This window comes from Microcebus murinus, chromosome 14, assembly GCF_040939455.1.
Source record: "Microcebus murinus isolate Inina chromosome 14, M.murinus_Inina_mat1.0, whole genome shotgun sequence".
NCBI classification, from domain to species: Eukaryota; Metazoa; Chordata; class Mammalia; order Primates; family Cheirogaleidae; genus Microcebus; species Microcebus murinus.
This window is the reverse complement of record NC_134117.1, coordinates 76,477,695-76,502,519: the sequence shown is the minus strand read 5'-3', so window position 1 is coordinate 76,502,519 and position 24,825 is coordinate 76,477,695. Positions and strand designations below refer to the sequence as shown.

The window sequence follows — 24,825 nt, the reverse complement described above, 5'->3', positions numbered from 1 at the left end:
TGATGGGTAGGCTTATGTGAATTCTCAGGTATGGTTATGCCAGTGCAAGCACTCTCTAACATGAACAAATTCAATAAATAAGTATGACTTTAAAACATTTGAAAAAGTCTGTGGGAGAAGTGCTAGTACAGAGAGCAAGACTGAACACATAGGAAGAGGAACTCAAGATGGAGTACCATCCCAGGGGAGGCAGGAAGTGCTTGATCAAGCACATGGTAGTCACTGGCCTTGGGCAAGAGTGGGGACTGCTTTTCCAGAGACTGGAAGAAGGGGGTTAAAGGAGCGTGTAAGCTGTTGTTTTGTTTGCCTACCATCTCTTTTCCCTGATTTTAGATCTAATTTTTTTGGGAGGGGAACCCACTTCTCTTTCTTTTATGTGGTACTTGTGCCACCAGAGGAGTGGAAATATGACCTAAGGGGAGCCGATCAGATTATCTTTCTTTCAGGAATTTAAAACTACAGAGGAGAAACACAAAAAGGGAAATGATTAGAGCTGAGTCATTCTGAGGGCATTGGCTCAAAGGAGACTGTCCTAAGGTTTCTGTCCTTCACAAGACCTGTCCACTTAGCTTTTTTACTTAAGTTCTGTGAGCTCTGTAATATCTTTCCCCAAAATTCTATTTTGTTTGAGTTTGCCAGTCAAATTGTGTTTCGTGCAAATAAAGAACTGTATAGGATACAGAAAGTGTAGGCATAGAAACATTTTAACTATGAGGTGGGGGTGGGGTCTGTTCTCTCCAGTAGAGGCAAGTGGGTGGATAGTGTGAACAATGTGTTGAAATTATGGAAGGAAGCTGATGCAGGATAAGTATAAATATCAAGGATAAAAAAAGGTTTACTAATCAGTACTGAAGGTCCAGCGAAGTTTGCATAACATCAGTATATTGTGATTTCCTTACACAGTAACCTAGGTACATCAGTATATTGTGATTTCCGTACCCAGTAACCCAGGTACAGGAAAGAAGAAAGGGCCTATGTTGGACTGATTCAAAGTAAAGAGCTAGCATAGTCAACAAGTCAAAAACATAAGCTGATGATATTAAAGAGGCTGTCAAGAGAAGTTTAAAGTTAATATCAATGGGCTGTAGGTATAACAGGCAAGGGGACAACTAGGGGGATACAATGGAGAGAAAGAGGGACACTGAGGGACTGAGGCTTAGGTTGACAAGACACAATGGACTAGGAGACCTGAAAGCTTAAGAAGTTGCTCTGTTGCAGCTTATTTAGATTTAGAAGTCATACATCTAGAATAGACTTTGGTAACTGGTTCAACTCAATTTTACCAACCAAGTTCTAAAGTGTTTTTTGTTTTAATGAATGTAGGGAAATGGCTAGGAGTTTGGTGGATGGCAACTTGAAAATGAAGTTCCCTTATGACATTAAGACCCTGGCCTTAGTGTTAACACTTAATGTAATGTTACTTAGTGCAATATATTGGCTCACAGTGTGGGTTCCTGGTTCTGCTTCTGTACTGATTGTCTAACCATGAGTAAATTAGTTACACTTTCTTTTTTTTGAGACAGAGTCTCGCTTTGTTGCCTAGGCTAGAGTGAGTGCCCTGGCGTCAGCCTAGCTCACAGCAACCTCAATCTCCTGGCTCAAGCAATCCTTCTGCCTCAGCCTCCCGAGTAGCTGGGACTACAGGCATGCGCCACCATGCCCAGCTAATTATATATATATATATATTAGTTGGCCAATTAATTTCTTTCTATTTTTATAGTAGAGACGGGGTCTCGCTCTTGTTCAGGCTGGTTTTGAACTCCTGACCTCGAGCAATCCGCCCGCCTCGGCCTCCCAGAGAGCTAGGATTACAGGCATGAGCCACCACGCCCGGCCTAGTTACACTTTCTGTACCTCAGTTTCCTTAACTGTAACTTGGGGATAATAGTCCTTCCCCCATAGGGTCATTGTGAGAATTAAATGAACTAATATGTATTAGATTTTGGTAAATATTGAGCACTTCATAAACGTTAGTTAGCTATTATTATTAAAGGAGGGACTGATATATAAATAAATGATTACAATATAATGTAATACTTAAGGACAAATACTGTACAAACATATAGAAAATAACTGACAAGTCACTTAACTGTACTTGGGATAGTCAAGTAAGTTTTCAATGAGGTGTCAACTGAGGTAAAGGCTGGTGCACGGGGGAAGTGGTTAGACCTAGGTTGAAAGCTCATCTAAACGAGGCACCTTGCTAGCTGTTTTATAATGATCACATTCAGGCCGGGCACGGTGGCTCACGCCTGTAAACCTAGCACTCTGGGAGGCCGAGGCAAGCAGACTGCTCAATGTCAGGAGTTCGAAACCAGCCTGAGCAAGACCGTCTCTACCATACATAGAAAGAAATTAATCGGCCAACTAACATATATAGAAAAAATCAGCTGGGCATTGTGGCGCATGCCTGTAGTCCCAGCTACTCGGGAGGCTGAGGCAGCAGGATTGCTTGAGCCCAGGAGTTTGAGGTTCCTGTGAGCTAGGCTGATGCCACCGTATTCACTCCAGCCTGAGAAACAAAGCAAGACTCTGTCTCAAAAAAAAAAAAAAAAAAAAAAAAAAAAAAAAAAATCATCCCTATAAGATACGTATCTTTGTTATACTGAGGAGGAAAGCCAGGAAAAGTTAATTCGCCCTTGGGAACACATGAACGGAAATTGGGATTTTTACTTTAAAAGTAAGCTGGTCTTGGCACAAGAGCGACTCAGTACAGGGAACCTAAAAGAAGCCTGATAGAGAGAACGGGATCACAGTCCTAGTGGGGAGTGAGGAGAGCGAGGTATGGATGATAGTTTTATGCTTGTCCTAGTAAGTCTGGCCTTGACTCTGAGGGCAATCCTGAGAGAGTAAAGGATTTTAGGTAGGCCCTACACAGAGGGTGAGACCGAGCAGGTCACCCAGAGCATGGGATGCCCAGGTAGGTCAGGGATTCTCCATTCACTGAGTGGACGTGAGCCGGCTTCCTCGGGGCAGCGGCCTGCAGCAAAAGAGGCACAGCAGGGGAGGCCTTTGCCTTCCTCCACGTCGCCCGACTTCTAAAGCTCTCAGGCTGGTCGCTCCATCGGCTGCTGTAGGGCACCTCTCTCCAGACGCACCGGGCTGACAGCCTGTCCGGAGACGGTCACGCGCCGCCACCGGCCTCAGGGAGAAGCCGCAGCTCCCTGCCCACCTCTTCAGCGCTCCCGGTGGGCTCCACTGGAGCAGCTTTCTCCGCCCAGCCCAGCGGGCCACTCCCGCCACTCCAACTTCCTGTCCCAGTGCACAGCCGCACCTCCCTCCTCGCCGCGCAGCACGCCGGTCACGTGCGGGCCCGGTCACATGACGATGGGCCACGTGAGGCCTGGACGCTCGGCGGGGGCTGGGCTTCCGGAGCTCGGCTACCCGCGGCTGCTGCGGGCGCGCGGCGGGGATGGTGAGAGCCCAGGGCCGGGGAGGGCCGGGGAGGGCCGGGCGGGCAGGCCAGGGAGGGCCGGGGAGGGCCGGGCGGGCAGGCCAGGGAGGGCCGGGCGCGCCGCCGCTGCCGCCCCCACGCTCAGCCCCTTCTCATCCCTCCCGCTGCAGATGAACCGCACGACCCCCGATCCGGAGCGGGCGCCGGCGTCCGAGCCCGTGTGGAAGCGGCCCTGGTCGGTGGAGGAGATCCGCAGGAGCAGCCAGAACTGGTCGCTGGCGGCCGACGCCGGCGTGAGCGGCGGGCCCCGGGGACGCGAGGGCAGGGCGGGCCGCCCGGAGGACTAGAACCCGAGTCCCCCTGCGCCGGGCTGTCTGTCCGGCTCCCGCTCTCTTGTTAAGAACGAACGTTTCCTCGTTCTCGAAAACTCCACCGGGGCAGTCCCGTCACCAGGGAGAGGGGCGAGCCGGACCTCAACCCACTGAGTGCTCGGCCTGGATCTCTTCATTGTTTGAGTTTCCTAGCCGTGCGCTCACCTCCACCCCGAGGGCCAGACCCGTTTCCGCCTCACTGAGGGATTCCTCGGTGCTGGGACCTGGACTGAGTGGGGTGGGAGAAGAGCCCCCACGTGGATATCCTTGAGTGAGACTCTTCAAAACGGGGCCCCCAAAAAGCTCAGAACTGTAATTCCAAAGTCCTCTATGGATTTTTGGATAAGAGTGGTGGTTGCTTATCTTACCCTTCGTCTGGGATCGCTGTAGAACAACCACCAAACAGGACTTTAGAATCCAGAAACAGCAAGTGTCCGTTGACTCGTTGCCACTCTTTCGATGAGCTTTCTTAGTGTTTTTCAATAACACCTGGTTTGGGTACTGTTATAAGCAGCATCCCTTTTATTGTACGTTACAACACACGCAAAGGTGAAAGTGTATGGGTGGGTTCTTTATTGTCTTGACACAGAATAGAAGCATATAATATTGATAATACTGTATGTTTATTTTTTAAACAGCTACTACAGTTTCTACAGGAATTCTCACAGCAGACAATCTCTAGGACTCATGAAATCAAGAAACAAGTGGATGGACTAATTCGGGAAACTAAAGCCACAGATTGTCGCTTGCATAATGTCTTCAATGACTTTCTTATGCTGTCTAATACCCAGTTCATTGAGAACGTGAGTTATTTAGTTACATCATATTAGTGAATAATACTTTTTGAGGGAGCAATAGATGTTGTAATTTTAAATGACCTATTATTTAGGTTGCCTCCTAAATTTTGGTAGAAGTAGTGGTTCCTGGTAATGGAAACTTTTTTCTCTAGGATTAATCCCTGTTTTTCATTAATAAAGTTTTAAGTTTTTTACTATGAAGCGTTTGGAAAAATTTCCTCATATTCCAGTCTTTCCATCCCTTTGTAGTTTTGAGAGTATTCAGCAGTCGTGCTGCATTGTGTGGCATTCAGACTAACCTTGTTATTATGGCATGTTCTGTAAGGACAGCCATATACCTGATCTGACCCTCTGGACACCAGCATGTGGCTTTAGTTATTGATTAGGTCCATTATATTCTGATAAATTATACTAACGGGATGTGTGTATCTACTTGAAATGTTCGCCACTAAAGCTTTCTGATGATGGCTGCCCTATGATAGAGAATCAACTGTAAGCAGGTTACCGAACTTGAACGCATGTGTAATTTTGTCTATATATTTACTGAGTTTCTTTTCTTTTTGTTTTTTTGGAGACACACTTGCTCTGTCGTCCTGCTTAGAGTGCAGTGGCATCATTATAGCTCACTGCAACCTCAAACTCCCGGGTTCAAGTGATCCTCCTGCCTCAGCCTCCTAAGCAGCTGGGACTACAGGTGCACGCCCCCATACCTGGCTAATTTTTCTATTTTTAGTGGAGACAGGGTATCCTCCTTGTTTAGGATGGTCTCGAGCTCCTGGCCTCAAGCAGTCCTCCTGCCTTGGACTCCCGTTTATTTATTTTCTTGTAGATGCTAGGAATACATAGGTAAATTCAATAGAGCCTTACCTTAGTAAACAGTGTAATTCCAGAATAGAAAGAAAATAAGCATGGATGGAGCTGAGTGAGTGAAGGAAGACTATTAAGAAATGAAGATGGAGAGGAAGTTTAAGCTGATCTGTCTTTCTTATAGGATGTCCACTTTCTGAATATCAGCATACATTTGTGAAAAGAAGATTATTAAAGTAGGCCACTTTATGAAGTTGTAAGATGTAAAGTAATGGAAAGATAATAAAAAGCCCAAGATTTAGGATTGTTAATTCTATGCAGGCAACTTGCACATCATGTTTATGCATTTTTTAGTAGAACAGGTTGAAATGCCACTTTTAGATTTTTTTTTGAGATGGGGTCTTGCTCTGTTGCCTCAGGTAGAGTGTAGTGGTGTTACAATCGCTACCTGCAGCCTCAAACTCCTGGGCCTCAAGTGATCCTCCTGCCTCAGCCCCCCAAGTAGCAGGGACTACAGGTGCATACCACCATGCCTGGCTGAATTGTCTATTTTTTGTGGAGATGGGGGTCTTGCTATTGTCCAGGTTGGTCTCAAACTCCTGGGCTCAAGTGATCCTTCTACCTTGGCCTCTCAAAGTGCTAGGATTATAGGTGTGAGCCACCATGCCTGGTGCATGGTTAGCTCTTTTTAGGGAACTATGTGTAAAATCAAGATCTTAATGAAGGTTTTAGGGATCTCTTTACCAGTTACTTCCTTTAATGGAAAAGGAAAACTTGCAATTTTGAAGTAAAACAAGTAAGTTTTCTTACTATCTATACAGAACGTCCATAACAATTCCACTGGAAGAGTCAGTTTAGGAGAATCAAGTGTCTATTTGTCTGGTATACACAGCCCGGTCACTTTTTCATCAAGCTGAATTTGCTGTCTTTTTTTGAGACAGGGTCTCACTCTGTCACCCAGGCTGGAGTGCAGTGATGTGATAATAACTCACTGTAACCCCAAATTCTTGTTAGTATCCTTTTATATGCATGTTTTCTCATTTTGTGCCTTTTCTTGCTACATCAGATACTCGGCTCTTCTTTGCAGTCAATGTTGCTGCACTAGACTGGGTAAGGAATAGATTTGGGAGGTTTCTTTTGTCCTATATGTATTCCTACGACATTGATACTTGATAGATACTTTAATGGGGAGAGGTGGAGGGCATCATAAGCTTCTTTTCCTGAATCACAGTCTTCAGGTCTTTTTTCTCCAGCTCTTCTTTTCTTTTCTTTTCTTTTTTTTTTGTTTTTTTGGTACACCGTTCCTGGAAGTACTGCAATACCAGGTCGATGGGTGGAGTGGACGGAGCAAGCTCCTATTCCATCTCCCTGCTCCAAAAATCCATTTAATATATTGTCCTCGGATAGAGGACGTATCACATATTAAACTGATAAGAACAGATACTACACTTGATCTTAGCCAAAAGGCCGAGAAGCGATCCAGCTCTTCTTTTCTGGCCAAACATTCCTTTTCTTTTCCTTTTTTTTTTTGAGACAGGGTCTTGCTGTGTTGACCTGGGCTGGAGTGCAGTGGTGTCATCATAGCTCACTGCGACTTTCAACTCCCAGGTTCAAGTGATCTTCCCACCTTAGCCTCCTGAGTAACTGGGACTACAGATGTGTATCACCACACCTGGCTGATTTTTCTACTTTTTGTAGAGACAAGGTCTTGCTATGTTGCTCAGGCTACTCTTAAACTCCATGCCTCAAGCAATCCTTCCATCTCAGCCTTCCAAAGTGCTAGGATTACAGGCATGAGCCACTGCACCCAGCCTCATGATGTTTTTGTGGAATTTTTTGGGTTTTATTTAGACAGAGTCCTGCTTTGTCACCCAAGCTGGAGTTTAGTGGCACAATCATAACTCACTGCAATCTCAAACTCCTAGGCTCAAGTGATCTTCCTGCCTCACCCTCCTTAGTAGGTGGGACTACAGGGTGTGTGCCATCATGCCTGGCTAATTAAAAAAAAAAATTTTTTTTTGTGGTGATTGGTCTTGCTGTGTTGCCCAGGCTTATGTTGAACTCCTGGTCTCAAGCTATCCTCCCATATCAGCCTCCCAAATTGCTGGGAGTACAAGTGTGAGTCACTGTGCCCAGCTTGTTTTGTTTTGGTAATAGTTCTTTATTTTTGTCCACTTCTGTGGATTCCCGGTTTTCCATTCATCTCTTTGCCTTAGTGTTCAGTCCTTATGCCTCTTCTCCCTCCAGTCTGCAGCCAGAACTCCTCTCTGCACGTGCTGGTGGCCACTGCCAAATCTGTTTCCCTGACCTCCTATAATGCCACATTACAGTTCTTTCCATTTGTGGCAGAGCATGGTGATGTTGACATAATGGTTAATATGCCTAATAAAACTCTGAAAAAATGTACTTGCTGGTCTGTATTTGGCAGTGATAGGGCTTTTTGCATGTTTTTTTGAAACTGTGTCGTCAGTACTCGTGTATTACAATTCAGGTTTGAATGATGTGCCATTGGGCTTCATGGTAATTTATCAGAAAGATTATTCAAATTCAAGTAGGTTTCTGGGTTTTATTAATTAACCTCAGAGACAGCCACAAAGTTGTAAACTACTTTATAAAGTTAGTGAAACAATCCAGACTTTCTAGGGCAAGAGGAGTCAGGACTTTCTAGGGCAAGAGAAATTAGTACTGTTAGTAAAGGCTCAAGAGGGTACTCTGAGGGAGGAGAAATACTAATTAACATTGGTCAGTGTTTTACTGTCTAATTGAAGGTAACAAAATTATTAAAGCTTCATTAATCAGTTAATTTAGAAATTTATCCTAAGATATTAAGTGGCGTAGTTAATAACTTCAGTTTGTTAAAAGATCTGGTAGGGGAGGATTTTTTATTTTTTCCAAATCTTTAGCTTTGTAAAATTAAAAAAAAATTTTCCAAAATGAAATAGTTTTCTAGATTATCTTCCTATTAGTTTATAAAAGCTGAATTTTAGTCATTTTTTCCCTCTCCTTTTCTACCTTTCTCTTGAAGAAACAAATGAGGTTACTGAAACTGTCATAGACTCAACAATAAGAGGAGGTAAAGCTCCAAAGTTACTGGCTTGTAACTTCCTGCACAGGCTGTTTCTCCTGGACCCACTTTATTTTACATGATGTTGTCCTTTACTTTTGACACTTCAGCCTTCTTGTTCTTTGGGGTACCAAAGATCCTGCTGCCAATGGGCTTTTGCTTTCATTGCTGCAGATGCCTCTATCCTTTGACTGACATCTTTCTTCTAGGTCTTAGCTTGATTATGACTTACTCCTTGACCCCTGGATAAAAACACTTGAAGCATCACATACCATTCTTTAGTTGACTTCCCACAATCATAATTTTATAGTTATTGATAGAATTTGATGCGTTGAACTCACCTACTAAGCCCCATATTTTTGCCAAATGTATTCTTAGGGCCCAGGACAAGCCTGATGTGGGACTCAGTGAATATTTGAATGCGTGAATGAATGTATGAGAGTACACATTAATGTGCTTGTATCTGTTAGGGAGTCCCCAGCCCTGGTCTCTTTTTTCCTAGTTCCCCACCATCCCCTCCTACCTGTCTCCCCAAATGAGGAAAAGCTCCCTTGAGGGGAAATACCAACTATATTTAACAGTTCTGGAAGTATCTATCTGATTATAAAATGATCACAAAACACATGAAGCTGTGAGTTCATCCTGGTGGGGTGATGGAAGTTAGCATTGATTATCTGCTGTGTACTAAGTACTTGAGATGCACAGTCCTTCTCACCTGTAAAAGATCCCATGGATTTTAGTTCTTTGCTAGTTGGTTTCTGAGATGTCATGTTTGGCTTTCCAGTTGTAGGCTGCTGATGTCATGTGAGTGGTTTTTAACACCAGGTAGGGAGAAAAGTAGAGTGTTGGTGCTGTTCAGACTTCAGTATAAGGTCAACCTTTGAGGTTAATGATCTTGCTGTTTAAATGCCAAAGTAACCTTGGTAGCTGCCATGTCTTAAAGGCTCACTTTTAAGATTTACTGACTTTTTTTGGATCCTGTCTTTAAAAATTACCATAGTAATATCTGATCTTTATAGAACAATCAGGAAGAGTAAAAAAAAGAAAAATTATCTGAAATTTCCTCAGCTAGAGGGGAACCTCTAAATGTTTTGACACATATATTCTAAGTCTGTTTCTCATGCCGACATCAGGCTTAGAAGAGTTAAACCTGCAAAAAAATCAACTACAATTCTACCACCCCAAACTAACCAGTCATTGAACATTTTGGTGTATTTCTTTCTAGTCTTTTTTTTTTTTTTTTTAACTTTAACCTTTACTAGATAACAGTGTATATTTGTAGCCTGCTCTTTTCTTAATGTGAACTTATTATTTAACATGTCTTTGAGACTTGTGAACTGCTATTCTTACTCCATTATTTGACTGTATCATAATTTATTTAACAATTCTCTAATATTAAATGTTTTTTATTAAATATTTTGTATGTATAGCAAGTTCAGAGAATAACCATAAATGCTAAAAATATATAGCAGTTTTTCGTGTTAGCAGTTGGCATAAAATCAATAGATTTTAATATTTTGCCATATTTGCTTCAAAGGCACTAGCTCCCCATTTTTGTCCTTAACTCTAAAAACATTTTGGTTGGGAGCTCCTTTGTATCTCTGCCTTTTTATTCTCTTTTTTTAATTTTTATTATATATATATATATATATGTAAATATATATATATATTTTTTTGAAACAGAGTCTCGCTTTGTTGCCCGGGCTAGAGTGAGTGCTGTGGCATTAGCCTAGCTCACAGCAACCTCAAACTCCTGGGCTCAAGCAATCCTGCTGCCTCAGCCTCCCAAGTAGCTGGGACTACAGGCATGCGCCACCATGCCCGGCTAATTTTTTCTATATATATTAGTTGGCCAATTAATTTCTTTCTATTTATAGTAGAGACAGGGTCTCGCTCTTGCTCAGGTTGGTTTCGAACTCCTGACCTCAAGCAATCCACCTGCCTCAGCCTCCCAGAGTGTTAGAATTACAGGCGTGAGCCACTGCGCCCGGCCTTTTTATTCTCTTTATGTAGAAAGGGATTTCATTTTCCCCCTCCATTTTAGGTAACCTTATTGTGTGGTGGTTCTTTTCCTCATTAATTTTTGCAATGAATGTGATAATGTGAAAATAAAATCAGGCTTCCTTATAATTGTGGATCTGTTTCTGGCTTCTGTTGTTTGTTATGTTTCTTTACTGTCTGCAGTTTCATGATCTTAAATACCACAGATTTCTAATAAGTCTTACTGGGGCAGGTCCCCATAACATCTATTCAGAATTGTTATGTTTATTAATCTTTGATTTTTTTACTTTCCTGTGTGAATTTGAGGATTATCAGACTATTCTTAGCATTCGATTAGAATTGCATAGAATTATAAATTTGGTGTTTGTGTGACTTTCTCTTATAAATCATGATACCATGTGCATGCTGTTGTTTGCATTTGTGATTATTTTTCTTGGACCTAAATTTAAGAAATAGAATTTTTGGGTCAGAGAATTCAAACATTTAAAAACAACATTGTTTGATAAGATTGACAGATATTTTTTAAAAGGTGGACAACGTCCATTCCTGGCAAAGATTTGGGAAATGGGCACTTGAGTACACTGCTGTTGATAGTGAATTGTTACACATTTGTGCATAAAGATCTGGAAATAGCTATTAAGATTAAAAAACAGTTTTGTCCTTTAATGTGGCCATCCTACTTTTGGAAAGCCTGTGGAAATAAAGGACCAGTGCCTAAGAACATAAGTTCAGAACAGCTTTGTTTACAGTAGCAAAAACTGGAAATCTTAATATTCACCCATTGGGAACTGTCAAATTAATTATAGTTGAGTTTATACCATAGAATATAGGCAGATGTTAAAAAGATTGAGTCAAGTCTGTATGTATTGACCTAATAAGTCATTAGGTTTATGAGAACATTAAGTGAAAAAATAGGGAAGAGAAATGTGTTTAGTATGAGTGCATTTTTGTTTTAAAAACAAGGGAAGGAGAACTCAGTATGTGCACATCTTTATGTATTTGTGTACAAGGAGCACAAACACCAGGTTTAAATGGTTTATTCTAAGGATTAGGTTGGGGGTAGAGAGGGAACTGTTTTTAAATATATCTCTTTTATGTATGTCTTTTTTCTTTTTTTTTGAGCCAAAGTCTTGCTCTGTTGCCTGGGCTAGAATACTGGGGCATCAGCCTAGCTCACAGCAACCTCAAACTCCTGGGGTCAAGCAATCCTTCTGCCTCAGCCTCCCAAGTAGCTGGGACTACAGGCATGTGCCACCGGCATGCCCGGCTAATTTTTTCTGTATATTAGTTGTCCAGCTAATTTCTTTCTATTTTTAGTAGCGTTGGGGCCTTGCTTTTGCTCAGGCTGGTCTTGAACTCTTGAGCTCAAATGATACACCTGCCTCGGCCTCCCAGAGTGCTAGGATTACAGGAGTGCCACCACACCCGGCCCACATATGTCTTTATATTGACTTAAAATTTTAAAAATTGACATAGAACTCACATACGACAAAATTCAGCATTTAAAAAAGTGTACAGTTCAGTGGTTTTTAGTGTATTCATAAAGTTTTATAACTATGGGCACTATTTCCAGAACATTTTAATCAACTCATTTATACTGACTTTTTATAACAAGTGTGTTATACTTAAGTAGTTTAAAAAAAAAATTTGGTGGCCGGGCGAGGTGGCTCATGCCTGTAATCTTAGTACTCTGGGACGCCGAGGCAGGTGGATTGCTCGAGGTCAGGAGTTCGAAACTAGCCTGAGCAAGAGCGAGACCCTGTCTCTACTATAAGTAGAAAGAAATTAATTGGCCAACTAATATATATAGAAAAAATTAGCTGGGCATGGTGGCGTATGCCTGTAGTCCCAGCTACTCGGGAGGCTGAGGCAGAAGGATTGCTTGAGCCCAGGAGTTTGAGGTTGCTGTGAGCTAGGGTGATGCCATGGCACTCACTCTAGCCTGGGCAACAAAGTGAGACCCTGTCTTAAAAAAAAAAAAAAAAAAATTTGGAGGGCCGGGCACGGTGGCTCACGCCTGTAATCCTAGCACTCTGGGAGGCTGAGGCGGGCGCATCGTTTGAGCTCAGGAGTTCAAGACCAGCCTGAGCAAGAGTGAGACCCTGTCTCTACTAAAAGTAGAAAGAAAATTAGCTGGTCAACTAAAAATATATATGGAAAAAATCAGCCGGGCATGGTGGCACATGCCTGTAGTCCCAAGTACTTAGGAGGCTGAGGCAGGAGAATCACTTGAGCCCAGGAGTTTGAGGTTGCCATGAGCTAGGCTGATGGCATGGCACTCTAGCCTGGGCCACTCTGTCTATAAAATAAAATAATAAAAAGTAATTAAAAAAAAGTTTGGAAAAAGGAAGTCATAGTAAGTTGGCAGAATGACGGATTTATTCTGGAAAAGAGAATTCTGCTTGTTGGTACTGTAAGGGTTAGTTAAAAGCCTTGGCCTTAAAAATCAGTGGGAGATTTTGGCTATCTGCTTTTATGTAAATGGGATAATAAAAATTTATCAGTCATTTCAAGCAACAAAATGAAAATATATTTTACCTTTACCATTTCTACTGTTCCAAATGTTAATACTCTTGTTACCCGGTTGATAAGTTACACCAGTTGACATTCTCGGTAGCCTTGGGTGAATACCTGTATCATTGCCCATCAACGTTATGTATTAGGTTAAATGAAAAGGTTTGAAACTGGTATCTTACTTACTTTTTGCAACTCTCTGATCAGTGAGGTTAAAGTTATTTCATGTTTCCTAGTCACTTGTATCTTTTTATTAATTTTTGGTGAATTGATTGTTGTTCTTTGCTATTTGTCCATAACCCACTGGAAGTGGCCTCAGCCATTTAAATAACCATTTTCTTCCCCATCTTTGTCTTTTTTTTAACTGAATATTGAGTTGTTATGTTGTGATTTATTTCAAATGACATTTTGACCTTCTGAAAATGAATTTGTTTTCACATTCAGCGTGTGTATGATGAAGAAGTGGAGGAGCCAGTACCCAAGGCTGACGTGGAAAGAACAGAACAGGTACCTGCATGGAGTCACTCTCCACTGAGTTCTTGGCTCTAAGAAGAAACGTGCTGGAGAGTTGTCCTGTGGTTGGTGGGGGCTGCTGGGCAGGGCACTGGGGGAAGAGGGGAAGTTGCTCCTTTAGCAGCCTGGCAGTTGAACGCTTGCATTTGTTTCTGAAATGTAGCATATTAAGTAATATATAGATTAATTTCCCAAATTATGGTGTAAGAATAGAGCAGAGGTCAGCAAAGTTTTTCTGTAAGGAGCCAGATAGTAAATATTATAGGTTTTGCAGACCACATAGGTCATTTTTTTCCGTGGCTTCATGTGTTACAAATGCATTAGCCCTCTTCCGTCTCCCATTGTAGCCTGAATTCTGGGTTAGACACTTTCCAGCACTCTGGCAGAGAGTCTCTCCTTCTTCTCCCACTCCGGAAAGCACAGTGGGATGTGAATATATTTATTATGGGAGTAGCTTTGAATTAGCTCTGATTTATCCAGATAATATAAATCACTTGAAAAGGTTGGTACTTTATCAGTAAATAATATTTTTTATAGATGTAGCTATTAGATGAGGAAAGGATATTAGAAAGCAGCTACAGTTCTGCCTATTCCCAGCATTAAAAAATAAATAAATTTAATTTTTGGTAGTACTCAAGGATTTGCTAGCTAGAAGTATCTGGTTATACCAATTCAGGGTTCAATTTGAAAATGATAGTGAACTGTTTTTTTTTGTTGTTTTGTTTTGTTTTGAGACAGAGTCTCACTTTCTTGCCTAGGCTAGAGTGAGTGCCATGGCATCAGCCTAGCTCACAGCAACCTCAAAGTCCTGGGCTCAAGCAATCCTCCTGCCTCAGCCTCCCGAGTAGCTGGGACTACAGGCACGCGCCACCATACCCGGCTAATTTATATATATGTATATATTAGTTGGCCAATTAATTTCTTCCTATTTTTATAGTAGAGACAGGGTCTCGCTCAGGCTGGTTTTGAACTCCTGACCTTGAGCAATCCGCCCGCTTCGGCCTCCCAGAGTGCTAGGATTACAAGCGTGAGCCACCGCGCCCGGCCTAGTGAACTGTTTTTTAAAAGCCACTATATATTTATTTCGCAAACACATTTTCACAAACTCAGTACAATAGTAAGTATTTAACTCAGAAGAGTGTATACCCAAGTAGAAAAAGATATACCCAGCTGGCCCTCAGAGCAACACTGTATGGTTTGGTTCCTTCTGTAATTATGTAACAACTTCTAGAATATTCATGAGGTAGATAGATATGACAGTACATAATTTTCAGTATTTCTCACAACTGATGGCACAGTTGTGTATGAGGGGACCATCACTGAGAGCTGCTGTTGTAGGAAGTAGAGACCTGCAGAAAACTTTCAGCAGGTTGGTGATACGAACTTTTTTTTTTAAGGGGAAGCATTGTTCTAGGGTGATAGAATAGACGAGAGATGAAACTGACCTTTTGGTAGGGAACAATTTGATAAAATATTTGAATTGTAATCGTCCAGTTTTTTGTTTTTGTTTTACTGTAATTGGAAAATGACATCTCTGGCGAGAGTGTTTTCTCATAAATCTTAACTCCTAAAATTGTCCAAGGGACTGTTAACCAAGGCTAATACCATTTGTTCTCCTAAAAATCAAATACTGTGCAGTATGCATCTGCAATATATTGATAGTTATGGTGAATTTAAAAATCTAGGACCCTTTATTCCTCCAGTATCAGGGGAGAGACCATTCATTATTTGGGTGCTTTTACACACTTTCTCTAACTGAACCATCACACAATAGTTGCACTTCTGATTTTGTGGACAATGAACCTGAAACTCTAGGACCTTAGGTAGTTTAATGCCTGTCCAGAAAGTGGCACACTTTGTATTTAAAACTTGCAGTCTTGCTGAAAAGTCTGTGTTAAGGCATTCAGCAGAATCAGACTTTGACTTTTTTTTTTTTGGCATATTATGGGGGTACAGATTTTAAGGTTTCAATATGACTTTGACATTTTAAATTATTATTTTTTTTTTAGCATAAGACTAGGCTTTAACGAGCATTTGGTGTTTTCCTGGAGTGATATCCATATATTGGAGATTCATACTGCATGGTATTTGTTTTTTAGGAGAAGACTCGGGAACAGAAGGAAGTAGATCTTATTCCTAAAGTGCAGGAGGCTGTGAACTATGGTTTACAAGTATTGGACAGTGCATTTGAGCAGCTCGATATAAAAGCAGGAAACTCAGACTCTGAAGAAGATGATGCTAATGAGCGTGTGGAACTGATCCTTGAACCAAAGGTAAAGACGTTCAGTTTAAATGTTCCCTGTTACACCTGTTATGTCTTGAGTACTTTACTTGGGCACACAGTTACTAAATCGTGGACTTTACCTCTAGGAGGTGAGTGTGTCACTTAGCAATCTCAAATTGACTCCGTGAGAAAGAGGTGCTTTACCTGAGCGTGGATTGAGCCCTGTGAGGTCCAAGGCAGTATGCCAAGTTAGAGGGCACAGCTCCCACTCTTGAGGTGTGTATTACTGTCTGGTGGGAGAGAGGAGACATTTGTGAGAGTAACCATCTTAAATGCTTTGAGAGAGAAAGGACTTCCAGCTGGATGTTGGGGCACAGATGAGATTTGTGGATGAGGAGGCTCCTGGGAGGTAGAAGTCATTGGGAGCTGAAAGTCTGTAGCCTGTGCTGAGGAAGACTGCAGAAGGATCGAAAGGCATCTGGCTTGCTTCCCAGTTTGGCTGTTACAAATAAAGCTGTTGTGAGCGTTCACATCCTGGCTCTTTGTTAGACTTGCATGCATTGATTGCTTTACTAGTACTTTCTCAGATTGTTAAAGGAGACAGGGCAACACAGAGCCACTCAGTAGTAAACACAGAAATTTGTCATGTTGATTTTGAGAGAGTCTTCATGGCACACAGGTGCTTTAAGAATTAAAACATGCCACAAAAAGTTGTACATTTCTGTTCCAGTTTGAGCTTTGCAGAGTCCTACTAAGTGGGGGCAGATCCTTTAGCACCAGTACACTTGCTGGCTTGCTTTGTCACAGTTTGCATTTACAAGTCAGCAGCGGACCCTAGGAAGTGTATTGTCTGGGCCACGCTTGATACTTCCAAGTTACATGCCACTTTCTCTTTCATAGGAAGACTTGGGAGTGCCTTCTGAGTCCCAGAGAAGAGAATTAGTCCAAATTAGCACCGTCTTTTCTTTACACTCAGTTGGTTGCTGTTGTATCTTTAACTGTTATATTAACCCTTGAGGTCTTTCTGTCTTGTGAAACATCAAAGTTGTTCTCCCCTGCACCACCCCTCAGAGTCCTTTTGATAGGGAAGAGATATTATGGCCAAAGCGTGGTGCCTCATAGGGGACAAGTCAGCGCCAGGGGAGAGCACTTACTTGATCCTACATTTTTAGCATGCACATAGTGGGCGGGGCTACCAGGAGCGGAGGGCTGACATGGGCGCCTCTCCTGCGTGCGCTGCTGTGGCCATTGTCCTTGTTCTGTGTTTTCTCACCTGGTCTTATTTTACTACACTCTTCCAAATTCAATAGTGTTTAACATTGTTCTATTTCTCGAGTGTTTTTTTTTCGTCATATAGAGGCTCTCATCAGTCTCTGATCCATTTCATTAGCTCTTTGCATTCACTGTAGGTACTGCACAATTGCCAGTAGCTTTTCCTTTGGCCGTGTGTGTGCTCTGTCTCCCCTTCTCAGCTCGGATCAGTGTGGAGAGACCACCCGGATTCCCTTTGCACCTTATTAGTGAGCTGTGTGTCAACCCCCCAACCCCAGGCGTACCCACCTGCTTTCTTATAGTTATGTCCAGCGTTAGAATTATTTTGTCAGTATGTGTTTCTCCAAATTTGGGACTGTTAGGGATGATTCTCAAGATATGTATTTTTCTATATAAAAGGTTATATAAAGCAATACTAGTGAGCCAAAAAATATATTTTAATACAAAAAATTACATAAATATAAATTTTTAAATATTTTTTAAAACATTAAATATTAATACATATTTTAATATAAAATATACATTTTAATATTTTAGTTATATAATATATGCTTATGTTTTATCTATAAAATAAATCAATTTCTAATATACATATTAGATTATTATAATTATATTATAATTATATATATTATATAATATATATATAAAATATATATATTTTTTGGCTTACCAGTAATATGTTTTAGAGGAAAAAAGTGGGGTTAGGACTCATCAACAGTCCCCAGAATTTTTGGTTTCTTTCCTTGGTCCTGTTCTTTTGGACCTTTCCTACGAAATTGTACCCTTTTCATCATTTGGTTACTGCTGGTATAGTTTTTGCGGACTTTTGCCATGTTTGTTAATTTTGTTAATTAGGTACTTGGGGAAGGGGAGATTCTGTGTGACTCAGCTTTACCTTGCTATCTTTACCCGGGATTTGACTTTTTTAACATCAGTGAAATTTTTTTTTTTTTTTTTTTTTTTTTTTTTTTTTAAAGGCTGGTCAAGTGGAGCAGTGGGAGTGGAGAAGGAACAAAGGAATCTGTAACTGGTTGTGATCAATTAGTTGTAAACACCACTGCACTCGGACCAACCTGAAATTTTTTTTTTTTTTTTTTTTTTACATTTAATTTTATGTTTCTTATTCTCCACCTTTATTATATAACTTAATTTGGGGTAGTGAGCTGGAACAGGATGTCACGTGGAAAACTCAGTTTCATTTTCAGCCTAAATGTTCGATGGCTGATTCCCTTCCATCACGCACAGGACCTGTACATCGACCGTCCTTTACCGTATCTGATCGGGTCCAAGCTGTTCATGGAGCAGGAAGATGTGGGTCTTGGAGAGCTGTCCAGTGAAGGTACTATTCTTCACCCAATATTTTGTGACTTTTAACATTTCTATCTTTTTTATTTTAAAGTAATTTCAAACTTTAAATTAAAATTGCAAGAATGCAAAGAATTCACATATTACCACTCAGGTTTACCAGTTGGTAACATTTCTCCACATTTGTTCTAAGAGTCTATGTATATGTAATACTTGACCTTATTTTTGTTACTCCTAAATATTTCTGTGTACATGTATTTTCTAAGAATAAGGGTATTCTCTTCTATAACCATACTATAATTACCAAAATCAGGACATTTTACGGGACATAATACTATTGTTTAATCCTCAGTCATGCTCCCATTTTGTTAGTTGTCCCATTGATGTCCTTTATAGTCTGTCTTGTTCTGTGGTCCAGGACTCGATGCAGGACCAGTCACTCACAGCATTGAGTTGTTGCATTTCTCCAGTCATCTTTTAGTCAGATACAGTTTCTCAGCCTTTCTTTGCTTTTCATGGCCTTGAAATCTTTGAGGAATACAGTCAGTTTTTTTCCTGTGCAATGAATTTTTTTTTTTTTTAGTAAGTATCTTGTGCGGCAATACTGTGAGACTATATAAATATCTTGTTCCTCACCATAATGAAGATATTTTTAATTCCAATTAATGGGTATAGATGGTTTTATCAGTGTCTGTGATTCTGTTGTGTGGTGGCTTATGATTTTGAGAAGGAGCTAAGGACATTTTCTTGAGTTTTATGGTGGTAACTCATATCTTTCTTCTCTCCAGAAGGCTCTGTGGGCAGCGATCGTGGCAGTATTGTGGACAGTGAAGAAGAGAAAGAGGAAGAGGTGAGGACTGTTTGGTGTGACTAGGTCATGGTGGGCAGGAAGCTTAGGATGTGTTTAGCTAGTTAAGCAACATATTTATGAATTAGCAATCTGTTTTCATAAAACTTTGTTGTTTTCTTTTTTTTTTTTTTTTTGAGACAGAGTCTTGCTTTGTTGTCCAGGCTAGAGTGAGTGCCGTGGCGTCAGCCTAGCTCACAGCAACCTCAAACTCCTGGGCTCGAGCGATCCTTCTGCCTCAGCCTCCCGAGTAGCTGGGACTACAGGCATGCGCCACCATGCCTGGCTAATTTTTTATATATATATCAGTTGGCCAATTAATTTCTTTCTATTTATAGTAGAGACAGGGTCTCGCTCTTGCTCAGGCTGGTTTTGAACTCCTGACCTTGAGCAATCCGCCCGCCTCGGCCTCCCAAGAGCTAGGATTACAGGCGTGAGCCACCGCGCCCGGCCTGTTGTTTTCTTTTTGAGACAGAGTCTTACTCTGTTGCCAGGGCTGTAGTGCCTTGGCGTCAGCCTAGCTCACAACAACTTTAAACTCCTGGGCTCAAGCAATCCTTCTGCCTCAGCCTCCCGTGTAGCTGGGACTACAGGCATGCACCACCATGCCCGGCTAATTTTTTCTATATGTTTTTAGTTGGCCAATTAATTTCTTTCTATTTTTAGTAGAGATGGGGTCTTACTCTTGCTCAGGCTGGTTTCAAAGTCCTGACATTGATCAATCCGCGTGCCTCGGCCTCCCAGAGTGCTAGTATTACAGGCGTGAGCCACTGTGCCTGGCCCTGTTTTCATAAAACTTTTAACAGTGATAGAAGCCATATTCTGAAGTTTTTCCTTGGTGTTAGGTTTTCTTTTTGTTTTACATACAAAAACAAGTAAAACTGCTTTAATATCTTTCACTATTATCCTCCCTCTTGCCATGAAATCCCTCTCTTACCCAATATATTTTTTGGAGGCCAGGTTAGGTATTTTGGTGGAATCTCTGCCTGGGATATAGTCTTTGAGTACATTCTTTCTTGGAATAATTCTAGAGGAAAACAAATCTACATTTAAACCCTTTTTACTATAGAACCTTCTAGACCGGGGGATGCTTACAGCATCCACTCACATTTTGCTCTGCTGCCGCCTCTAGCCTCTTCACATCCACAGAACATACGCTGACTTCCTGGTCTAGGGTCCTGTAGTCTGTGGGCCTTGATTGCAGTTATATCTGGAGTTGTTCATTTAGATGAGATGTTTGTTATTGCAAAGGGCAGAGCCACCTGGAAGGGTACTCCTTGAGGATGAGATTTCTGAAAGGAGACAGTTATTTTGCCCATATACTCCTCTCTCCTGTGTTCCCCTTTCTGCAGTCCCCTCTCCCTCCAGTCCTCTGAACAGAACCTTGTAGGAAACAAGCTTTTCATAAGCAACCTTGCTGTAACAGATGGTCATTAGATAAATCCTTTGTTTTTAGCCACCAGTGTAGCTCTTTACAGAGTTGCTGGTAGCAAATACTAATGTCCCCTTCCTGGGCCTGAGGAAGTCGTTATCCTACTTGGAGGGAATGTAGAGAGTGGAATCTAAGTGTAAAATAACACAACCGACTTTTTGTTTTTTTGAGATAGAGTCCCACTCTGTTCCCCAGGCTAGAGTGCCGTGGCATCAGCCTAGCTCACAGCAACCTTAAACTCCTGGGCTCAAGCGAACCTTTTGCCTCAACCTCCCAAGTAGCTGGAACTATAGGCATGCACCACCATGCCCAGCTAAGTTTTTCTATATATTTTTAGTTGGCCAATTAATTTCTTTCTATTTTTAGTAGAGATGGGGTCTCGCTCTTCCTCAGGCTGGTTGTGAACTCCTGAGCTCTAATGATCCGCCTCAGCCTCCCAGAGTGCTAGGATTACAGGCGTGAGCCACTGCGTCCAGCCAACACAACCAACTTTTGATAACTTAGTTAAATGTGCAACTTTAACTTAAAAACCACAGGTTAGAGTTGAAAGTGCAGATGATATGAACAATTTGTTAGAGGTGTTTAAGTGAACCACAAAAATCACATGTTAACTGGAGCAACCCTTCATGACATTGCCAACTGTCCACCTCATCGGCACCTTGATGCATACAGTGGCCAGTAGTCAGTGCAAACAGACTGAGCGTCAGAGCTTTTTCTCAGCTTGACACAGAATCAGCTTGCCCCAGAGACTTAGACCTGAAGTCATCTCTGTGCTTCCAAGTAAAGCTTGTTTGGTAACAAAGCCTTTTTTTCCCCCCAAAGGAGTCAGATGAAGATTTTGCCAACCATAGTGACAATGATCAAAACCGGGTAAGGCTACAATATTGAAGTGACTTTATTTAAAATCTTAATTGAAGCATACATAGCATGTATACAAAAATGACTTTTGCTTAGTTTATGACAAAGTGAGGATTTTTTTCATGTTTACAACTAATATTCCTGTAAGCATTTCATGTATTTAGGCTAACTACCCCCCCTTTGTGTATTTTTCCCCAATTTTGCTTTATTATTTAATCTTCATTTTTCTTAGAAGACAAAGAAGTAAAAAATAAAATTGGAAAACAGAGCCTCCAAAAGAAGGCCTAATTACCCAAACTGAACTATTTTACGTGAATCCCCCTTCCCTGTGGTAAAATTTGAGAGAATCCAGCAATAACATTAATGAACACTCATAAGGTGAAAACAACTAATCCTACTGTCTTAGCACAGTTATCTTAATTTTTGAATATCCATCTAAGGGCATATTCTTTTCATAGTATGCATATTTTCTTTTCTTTTTTTATGTTAACATGTAAGTGTTTCCTTTTCATTTTAGATAGTCTTTGTAATTTGCTTTGTAAATATATATTTTTAAACGTGTTGATATATAATGCTATTATAGTCTCTAAATATATAACAGAAATAGTTTAAAGTTTTATTTTCAAGATAATGCTGCCTTCAGTATTTTTATACATAGAAATCCTTTGCTTCTGTGAACTGTTTCTGAGGAATAAGGTGGTGTAGTGTTCCATTAATGGCTCTTCATACTTGATACTTCTAAATTATGCATCATGCGTATTGATTTTCCTATAATTTCATAAGCACTGGAGTGATGATTTTAGCTAAATTTTTGCTACGATAATGTATGTACCATGGTGTATTGAGATTGTCTCAATTTGTATTTCAGTTCCCTAATTGGGAAGTATTTCTTTATAAAAATTGTCAACAATCAAATGAAGGATTTTGCACTTTTTGATTGGTACTTGTATCTTCCTGGTTGTGTTCACAAATGTTATTGGTCTCTATGATTTTATTAATCACTCTTCCATTGGAGGATATTTATTTCTATGGAGTTGACTTTTTTTTTTTTTTTTTTTTGAGACAGAGTCTCACTTTTTTGCCCTGGCTAGATTGAGTGCCGTGGCGTCAGCCTGGCTCACAGCAACCTCAATCTCCTGGGCTCAGCGATCCTCCTGCCTCAGCCTCCCGAGTAGCTGGGACTACAGGCACGCGCCACCATGCCTGGCTAATTTTTTGTATATATATTTTTAGTTGGTCAATTAATTTATTTCTATTTTTGGTAGAGACGGGGTCTCGCTCAGGCTGGTTTCGAACTCCTGACCTTGAGCAATCCGCCCGCCTCGGCCTCCCAAAGTGCTAGGATTACAGGCGTGAGCCACCACGCCTGGCCTGGAGTTGACTTTTGAAGTTCATAAATACAGTTTTTCAAACAGTGCAGTATTGTTATTAAAAGCATTGGCTTACCATTTGTTTTCCTTATTAAAGACTTACTGGTTTTGTATGCCACAGTTAACCTCAGAGTTGCAAGGATTAAATTAGGTAATAAAGTGCTTTTAGCATTGTGCATGGTATAGTTGATTGATTTAAACACTGAAAAATGTTGTACACTGTGCAAATTATGCATATTATACTAATGGCCACCTTTGAAAAAATTAGAACTTAATAGATAAGGCTACGTTTGAGGCCTCCAATCCTTCTCTGCATACTCTCCAGAGGTAATCAGAATTGTGGTCTGGGAGTGTGTCTTTCCAAGTCCTTTTCTTTGTTTTTATAATTATAATTACGTCTGTGTCCGTGGAAGTGGTAGAGTATATGTGTCAGGGGCAAGAGTCTCATACTGGGTTTGTCATTCTGTACTTGTTGACTTGATCTACCTTGGATGGCTCTGTAGTTGTTACAGCTTATTCCTTCTAGTTATTACTCAGTAGTCTTATTAAGTTAAGACTATACTAATTTGTTTATATTTCTCTAGTGATAGACATTTTGAATATTTCAATATTTTATATTCTTGCTTTTACATTCTTATTAAAGGGTAAATTCTTTATTTAGATCCTCAGTAAATCTTGTGTGTTATTTGTGCCAACACATGTACTGCTTCATAACTTGCTACAGCATGACTGTCATCATTCTTTTAAAAAGCTATTACTATTTTGAAGGAGCATAAAGGCCAAGTGACAGTGTCTCCTTTTCAGCTTGATGACTGTATCTAATCGTGTTAATCTGTTGTTTTGTACTCTTAGCACACCACACAAATGAGTGATGAGGAAGAGGAGGATGATGGCTGTGACCTTTTCGCTGACTCTGAGAAGGAGGAGGAAGATGTTGAGGATGTTGAAGAAAATGCTAGACCTGTAAGAAAGACTGTAGTTGCTACCACTTGGAAGGGTTTTAGAAATGGTACCTATGACTCTTGTCTTGTATTGTCACTTGTATTTGTAGCCATCTTGTTTTTGCATCACGTTTGTCACTTCAGTTACACTTTTGAAAATAATGGTGAGCATCCCAAATTGCCTCACAAGTACCACTTTCTTCTCCAAATGTTACTATTTTACAAGTCAGATCATCTAGAATATGTTCAGTTCCAGAGTTTGAAGACTGTAGTGCTTCTCCCTCTACCCCTCAAGCACCTTTACCAGTTTTGTTATCTAGATTTTTAAGTTTTAAAGTGAAGTATTAAAGTGAAGTATTAAAAAAATAAGGAAATAAAGAGCATCTCCCTTTGAAGGAACAGTTTATGAACCTGTTCCCTGGGTGATCTGTATAGGGTACATACATTTAAATTCATTTAATGAAGCTCTGTCTTTGCCTCAGATCAACTTTTTTGCTATTGTTTACATAATTTTGTTAGGTGTCCGAAAGTAAACTGCACTAGCTTGTCTGCTACAGAATAAGTGATTCTTTTGGTCTCTGCTGCGTGTAGAAAAGAAGTGGACCGACGTTTGCTGATGAGCTGGCGGCCAGGATCAAAGGGGATGGCGGGAGCCGAATGGGACAGGAACAGACAAGTGAGCCACAGAGATGTGGTAATGGGTGGTTGGTGAAGTGTAGGGCCCTCTGCTGCTCTGCTAGCTTCACTGAGGGAAGATTTTCCTTTGTTTTGGAGGGGGGCAGAATCTTGCTCTGTTGCCCCCGCTAGAGTGCTGTGGTATCATCATAGCTCACTGCAACCTCAAACTCCTGGGCTCAAGGGATCCTCCTGCCTCAGCCTCCCATATAGCTAGGCCTATAGGCGTGTACCACAATGCCAGCTAATTTTTCTCTTTTTAGTAGAGGTGGGTCTTGCTCTTGCTCAGACTGGTCTCAAACTCCTGAGCTCAAGCAGTCCTCCTGCCTCGGCCTCCTAGAGTGCTGGGATTACAGGTGTGAGCCACAGTGCCAGGCCCAAAGTTGAATATCTTGCTCATAGCTTACGAGTCATGAGGATGACAGACATGTAAAGAATCA

At 41.1% G+C, this 24,825-nt stretch overlaps 1 protein-coding gene and 1 non-coding gene across 10 annotated transcripts in view; one reads left to right on the top strand and one right to left on the bottom strand.

Annotated features, from left to right (window-relative positions):
* The first annotated feature begins 3,304 nt into the window (after positions 1 to 3,304).
* LOC142875588 (WASH complex subunit 2A-like) overlaps positions 3,305 to 24,825 on the top strand; it is a 61,555-nt gene continuing 40,034 nt past the window's right edge. For 7 of the 9 annotated variants that reach the window (XM_076010293.1, XM_076010295.1, XM_076010297.1 and 4 more), the window contains exons 1-10: positions 3,305 to 3,415; positions 3,565 to 3,687; positions 4,404 to 4,568; positions 13,393 to 13,455; positions 15,561 to 15,734; positions 18,203 to 18,296; positions 19,051 to 19,112; positions 21,364 to 21,411; positions 23,622 to 23,732; positions 24,302 to 24,386. In XM_076010293.1, the coding sequence (XP_075866408.1) occupies positions 3,413 to 3,415; positions 3,565 to 3,687; positions 4,404 to 4,568; positions 13,393 to 13,455; positions 15,561 to 15,734; positions 18,203 to 18,296; positions 19,051 to 19,112; positions 21,364 to 21,411; positions 23,622 to 23,732; positions 24,302 to 24,386 (928 nt within the window). In that variant the 5' untranslated portion in view covers positions 3,305 to 3,412. The remainder of the gene's footprint in view (positions 3,416 to 3,564; positions 3,688 to 4,403; positions 4,569 to 13,392; positions 13,456 to 15,560; positions 15,735 to 18,202; positions 18,297 to 19,050; positions 19,113 to 21,363; positions 21,412 to 23,621; positions 23,733 to 24,301; positions 24,387 to 24,825) is intronic. The other 2 variants (XM_076010292.1, XM_076010291.1) reach the window with 1 other exon arrangement.
* On the bottom strand, positions 6,658 to 6,848 carry LOC142875725 (U2 spliceosomal RNA). Its single transcript, XR_012923024.1, has one exon. It is a non-coding gene; the product is annotated as a U2 spliceosomal RNA (small nuclear RNA).